This window comes from Arachis ipaensis, chromosome B09 (assembly GCF_000816755.2).
Source record: "Arachis ipaensis cultivar K30076 chromosome B09, Araip1.1, whole genome shotgun sequence".
Lineage (NCBI taxonomy): Eukaryota > Viridiplantae > Streptophyta > Magnoliopsida > Fabales > Fabaceae > Arachis > Arachis ipaensis.
Genome location: NC_029793.2, coordinates 3,402,977 through 3,410,118, shown reverse-complemented (window position 1 = coordinate 3,410,118; position 7,142 = coordinate 3,402,977). Strand labels below are relative to the sequence as shown.

The 7,142-nt window shown below is 33.7% G+C and overlaps 1 protein-coding gene across 1 annotated transcript; it reads right to left on the bottom strand.

Annotated features, from left to right (window-relative positions):
* On the bottom strand, positions 1,332–6,199 carry LOC107614860. Its single transcript, XM_016316987.2, has 2 exons — positions 6,054–6,199; positions 1,332–2,894 (listed from the first exon to the last, which is right to left on the bottom strand). Exon 2 carries the CDS (start codon positions 2,843–2,845, stop codon positions 1,451–1,453), a length of 1,395 nt encoding a protein of 464 aa, XP_016172473.1. The 5' UTR covers positions 2,846–2,894; positions 6,054–6,199; the 3' UTR covers positions 1,332–1,450.

Sequence of the window (7,142 nt, the reverse complement as noted above, 5' to 3'; positions counted from 1 at the left end):
TCTATTATTTTAAAAAAAATTTCACATTAATAATATTTTTCAAAATATAATTATTTTATACTAAAATTTATTAAAAATTGATTTCTTTAATATACATATTAAAAATTTGACTACAAATTAACGACATAAAGTTTAATCTTTTTATTCGAAATAATTTTTGAGAATCTCGAAATAATAAAAAAATTTTAAAAGTTTTGAAGGATATTTTCATTGCTGTCTTGTGCCACTCTTATAAGCAGAACATCACTATATTTGTAATACAGATACGTGTCATCGATGGATACGAATAATTTGCAGTAAATTTAGGTGTAATACGAAAATATTTGAGTGTATTATTTAAGAATTTTTAGTGTGTGTATTATTTAAGAATTTTTAGTGTATATGTGCTGATAAGTTATGTATAATTTAAAAGTCTTCCTCTTCCTCCTCCTCATCTTTTGCTGATTCTTTCTTCTTCATTTTTTTATTTCATATTCTCATAATTCTTTTTTAGAGGAAAAAATTAAACAAAGAAGAAAAAAATACATAATGTTGCAAAATCAATAAAGAGAGGAGGAGGAAAAAAATGCAGCAACAACAATAGTAATAAAAAAAACGATGATCAAGATGAAACACGCGAAGAAAAAATGAGGAGAAACGCAAAAGAAAAAGAGAAGAAAAGAAAGAGGAACCAGAGGAAGATCCTGATAAGGAGGAGACAGATGAGCCAAAACAGCAATAATGGAGCGAGAAGATTGAATTGTTTTGATATCTCAATGCCAACTTGCTGCTTGCTACACTTAGCATAGATAGATGATGGTTATTTCATTGTATCAGGGATGTGAGAGCTTTTCTTCAAGTTTTGCTAGCTGCCAATTCTGTTTTATACCCTGATAGTAGTTGTAGTTTATGCAAGTGCTTGATCTCACATCATATTCTCTCCACATACAACAGTTTTGTCTGCCTACTATAAAGTAATATTACATATGGATGGGGTAGGGTAATGATTTTTGTTTCAACTTGATTGCATTATATAATATTCTTTCATTTTGAAAATGGATAGTTCTTGATTTCAAGTATGAGTTGCAGCTTTGATGCTGATTGGATAGTTAGGCTAGCGTTATAACCCCTAAGCTTTCCTCTTTTTTTATATTTTGGATGAAGGGTTTCAGAAATCAGAATCATAACAGGGTGTTTAGAAAAGTTAACTGGGTATAGATATATAGTCGGTTCTGTTATTATTTGAATTTTGATGTTTGGAGTCAACGAATTAACACTAAACACAAATAGTATACAAGCTTGATGATCCCTGCGGGGACTGTCCTGAATAAGTAATCAAATAATGCATTCCAAAACACAAATAATAAAAACCAATGCGAAGTACACACCTTTTTTGGGTCCAAGAAATTCTGATTCAAACTATGATCCCTAGATCACACTCACACACAGACTTATTATGGAAATATGATAACTATTTTTTAGGAGGATGTATCGTATACCATGTTTGAAGAGCAGCGAGAATTAATGCAGCAAGTGCACCCAAGAAGGCAAGCAAAGACCAGGGAGAACTGAAATAAGTACTCCGTGTTTCAGCCAGAAAAGTTCTCCATCCACTCGAGTAATGTTCTTCAATTTGATGCCTGACTTGGATATAATTCTTGCTAAATGAGACAGCATTGCTTGTGTATATTTGATTGAACATTTTAGTGGGCAAGTCATGTCCAATGTCATTAAGGAATTTGGCCAGTTCTTGGTCGCTTTGAAGCAAATTTTGGATAACACCAGCTGATCTAAGCTCCTTGACATCCTCAGCATCATCTACCAAGGAATCCAAGAAAGAAAAGAAACAACAACATTCGAAGCTGTTGCGAAAGTCTGGACACATCTCGTACGCAATCAAGTTTCGAAAAAAGTAAGGCGTGACATCGTCGTATACCCACAAAGGAAGTGTCAATTCTCCACTAAACCATCTCGAGGTAAAAGTGATGTTATGCCACTTCCATGGATCACTCTTGTTTGCCTTTACCCGAATCCCTGATTTTTTGAGATCACGTATGTTCTTGTAAGTTTGCCAAACTAGGGAGGAATGAGGAGGAGGAGGAGGAGGCATCTGATTTCCACCGTTTTGGTTTGGGATATTCTGTCCAATCTCTGTTTGAAGGTAGAATGAGCGAACAAAATCAAGTATATGATTTCTTGTAGGCGTATAGGTGATTGTGATCGTTGTCCTTCCACTCCGCTTTTCTTCACCCATGCTCATAAAATTGATCAGTAAATAGTCCAAGTCAGCACCTTGTGTTTTGCTCAGCAGCTGCAGCAATTTTATTGGAAGTTGATTTTCCAGCAATTCAATATCTCTCCAAGTATGCATCAGCTGATCAAGCTTTAGCTTCAGTTCTTCTGGACGCTGAACATCAACGTGGTCCATGTAATAGAGCAAAGAGCATCCATCCTCAAACAGCATCCAAATCAGTTCTTCATCTCTATACCCTTCAATTACATCCTCAGCAAACAGCTCCTTCAGTTCCACAATCTTATATCCTACAACTCCATACAAATAGTTTACTGCTTCTTGCTTGTTACCATTACAAGGACCTACTTCTTTACTGTATTCTTCAATGTAGAGAGATGCCCATTGAGATTTCAAGTGTTGACCTTGTTGCTTCAGATTTTCGTTGCGATGATGAATGGGACCAAATGATATCATTTTGGGTATACAATACTCGTAGAAGCTGGTTTTTTGACGCCAAAAAAGAGGAACTCTTTGAATCTTGGGAGTTGAAGAAATTTGATTATGATGATCAAATGTTTGATTCAGTAGTTGGGCAAGCGTTGCTTCCCTTGCCACCTTTGCATCCTCTGCCATTGCAGATGATACAACAACTCCTGAGGTTATTTAATTTGTATGCTGCTCACTGCTCGCTACCACAAACAAAAAATCAACATTTATTAACACTCACTTCAAGTTAGTATTTTTATAATCACTCATCAATCTTTTCAACTCGTGTAATCAAACAGGTAAGGAAGGTGCGTGTGTATATAGTTTAGAAAAAGTTTCATGCATTTCAGAAATCAAAAATGATATTTGTACACCAAAATCAGCCATCAATATATTTGTGTATAAATACATGTGTGGTTTAATTTATTTTTCAATATATATTTGTATTTTAACATGTATTTTATATTGATAGCTGATTTTAGTGACTGATTTTGGTATACATGTAACATTACTCAACAGAAATAACCTATGATGCACGGACACTGACACAGATACGGACACAACACGACACGGGACACGCGGACACATGAATTTTAAAATCTTATAAGACACGATATATATATAGAATATAAAGTATTTTTTAGATAAATTACAATGAATTTTTGATATTTTATTGCTGTTAAAATATAAAATAATTTTTTTGACTATTTTTAATGTCTTTTTTAAACTATATAAACATATTTAAAATATTTTTTGTTTTAATAAATAATAATATGTATTATTTCTAAACTCATTTCAACAATATATGTTAAGAATAAGACTGAACACGCGGACACGTGATGGTATTTAGGTGTATCCAAGTATGTGCGGAGAAAATTTTTTTATTAAGACACGGTTGGAAAAGCCAAGCACGCGTGTCAGACGAGTGTGGATGAGTGTCGTATCTGAAATGTGTCTGACACATGGCAACTCAATGAAGTGTCCGTGCTTCATAAAAAATAACAGTATTCTAGTGACTTTATTCGTTAATTTTAATTATAAAAAATATATATTAATTAAAATTAACATATAAAACTATTAGAATATTAGTATTCTTGCATATTTGGCGGGATTGTGAGTGCATTTTGAGGTACATTAAGGGGCACTGGTGGTGGGAGCCAGGGGTCATGGAAGATGTGAACATTAGTGCCAGAGCCTATTTTCCATAACAAGCCTTTCTCGATCACCTTGCGCCCTTCAAGAATACTTCTCCAACCCCACGACGGTACGCTTCCTATCTCTGCATGTAGGAAATCTGTATATCTGAAATATTTAGCTTTGAGCATTCTTGATATAGTAGAATTAGGGTATTTCATTAGACGCCAACATTGCTTGCCCAATAAAGCCAAATTTTGCACCCTTAGATCCTTGATCCCCAGCCCTCCATCTTTCTTTAGTCTCGTCATTGTGTCCCATTTAATCCAAACCATTCTTCGTTCTGCGCCTTTTTGACCCCACCAAAATTGCGAGAGCATGCTATGAATCTCAGTCAACAGCGTGTCCGGGAGCTTGAAACAAGAGAGTGTATAAATAAAAATCGCCTCCCCCACCGCTCTCAATAGCGTGTGCCTGCCGCCTGATGACAATATACTTCTTTTCCGACCCATAATCCTCTTCTGAACTTTATCCTTGATAGCTCCAAAGGTTGCTTTCTTTGATTTTTGAACTATAGAGGGCAGTCCCAGGTATTTGTCTTGTGCTCCGATATGTTCAATATTTAGTGTCTGAGCAACTGCTAGTCTTGTGTTCTGAGGAGTGTTGTGACTGAAAAAGATAGCCGACTTATTCAAATTGACTTTTTGCCCACTAAAACCCTCATAAGTCTCTAGCAATTCTAGAATGCTTTGGCTTGTATTAGGTGCGCTCTTGCAAAAAATGCCAAGGAGAACATAGCCGAGCCTACAACTTCCATTCTCCACACTTCACTGACAATTCTCTTGACATCCTCTTCTCCACACCAACGTTCCTGGTATTTAAACCGCCTTTTACTATGCCAGGATTGAGGTTCAGTTTCCATCAAAATTGGAGCATGATCCGAGCCTGACTCTGTGAGCCTGTGCACCACTGCATTCGGAAACTTCAACTTCCATTCCATCCCAACTAAATAGCGGTCAAACCTCTCCTTCACCAAATCCTCTCCTTGTCTTCGATTTGTCCACGTGAAAGGGTGCCCCACCATTCCAATATCCACCAATTCGTTACTGTCAATAAAATTAGTGAATGTTGCAATGGTGGTTGCTGATTTTTGGCCTCCACCCTCTTTTTCCGCTTGGCTTGTTATAGCATTAAAATCGCCTGCTATTACCACTTTTCCTTCCATGTGTTGGCTCATTGTTATAAGCTCCTCAAACTGTAAGGATCGAATTTGTTCTGAACAACTCAAATGGACACCAATGAACGTCCATACCTCACTGCTTCCGACTTCCTTAATTTCGGCTGCCACAAAAAATTGTCAAAATCCTTCCGGGTTTCCCCATATAGCCTTTAAAGCATTCCCCATGGTTCCAATTGAGAAGGTTTTGGAAGCAAAGAGTCTGCCATAGAGACTATTGGAGCAAGCGTTAATACCTTTTGATATGTCTGCCTCTTCCAGTAGAATCACATTCCTACCTCCTTTCAGGTTGTCTTCCTCAATCCGATCTTCATCCCTCGTTGTCTCAGCCATGCAAATTACGTAGACTTGTATTGAGATTTAATTGATCTTGACAATGTAGCCTTGACGGCACTAGGAACTCCGTTAAAAAACCCTAACAGAGCACTAAAAAACCCTAACAGAGCACTAATAACAAATAAAAAATAAGATATATATAGTAACTAATTTAATAACTGATTTTTTATATACATGTATAATATTTCATCCCGTGATCACTTTCTATTTCTAAATTCTATGTTCCATATAAAGTATATTTTAAATAAACCTAATATCATCATCTTATGCATCTTTATACCCGTTCAATATTTTTTTTAATTTCTTACTTGAACCGTTTTTAAAGAATTAAACACATATTTTAAAATATATTCATAATGACAATATCAAAATTATAAGATAGTAAAAAAGGAATTATAATTCATTATTCATATGTATTATATTATGAAAAATTTAATTTCAAAATTAAAGCAGTATAAAATCACCAATAAAAAAAATATAAAATATTAATTAAAAATTTAATAAAACTATAAAAATCAACCAAAAATTAAACCATAATTTGACGAAAAGAAAGCAATGAATGCAAAATAATGGTTTCTGAGTTAAATAATTAATAAAAAAAAGTGAAAAAGGTTTATAGGAAGATAGAAGAATAGGGTCATAACTTGCCTTGTAAGAGGAGAGAGAAGAGGGAGATCAGGTACTGTGTTTGGAGTTTGGACACATATATCATATTAATTAGTAATTGGAGAAGAAGCATGCATCTATGTATGTATGTGTCTTCAAATTAAACAGGAGAACCTACACAATCATTTATGTACTTCGATTTAGGTTGTTTGATTACCTTTATTTTATTCTATATACTGAAATCCTTTACCCTTCTAAGCAAGCAAGGAACGTCGTGCCATGCTTAATTAGGGAAAAACTTTACACTAATTTGATTTAAAACTATAAGTTCAAGAAAGTTTATTAAATGTTTAAATATACTATAATTATTGAATAGACATATAATTGGAAAAAATTATTAAAATTAATATCAATAAACTTATAATAAAACAACTTATAATGTTGTCTGTAAACTGTAATTGAATAAAAGGAGTACTTGTAAATGTTCATATAAATCACAATAATTTATTGCAATCTGATAATTACGTTATTTATAATCAGTCATTTTGTTAATTAACACGCTAAATACGTAGTTTGAATCGATGATTACACTTACTATAAGAGTTTTTTTTAATCAAAACATCCTTGTTTATTTAGTTATAGTACTATATATTAATTTGTTGTTTCTTAATACATCTTTTATTAGAGGCAGTTTTGTTTGAAATTATTTCGGATTATTTTAGCCACAATTCTCCTGATACCTTTTTTTTCTTCTTTAATTAACACATATTTATAAGTTATAACTCAACTGAGATATCACTAATTAAAGTAAACGAGTCTCTGTCCAACCAATTAAAAATTGAAAAGAATGGACTAAAAAAGCTGGATTATTGTAGAAAAGTTTCGCTCAAATTAAGAATCACATCCTTGAGAAGTTCCATAGAATAATAAGCACGCATCTTTTTCTTATATCCTTCACTCCATCAACACAACAAATATATGCAGTTACATTACTCTTTTTTTTTTTTTTTCTCTTTTTTCTTTTTTAAACTAAAAGTATTTGGAGGCAATCAAGTATTAGAGATTCTATTAGAAATAAGACTCACCCTACAATATTGATTACTTTATAGTCAAAACTTGAACCGAGACCAC

What these genes read in the sequence shown, in the direction of transcription:
- LOC107614860 (XM_016316987.2), bottom strand. Translation starts at nt 2,845, where the DNA reads ATGGCAGAGGATGCAAAGGTGGCAAGGGAAGCAACGCTTGCCCAACTA.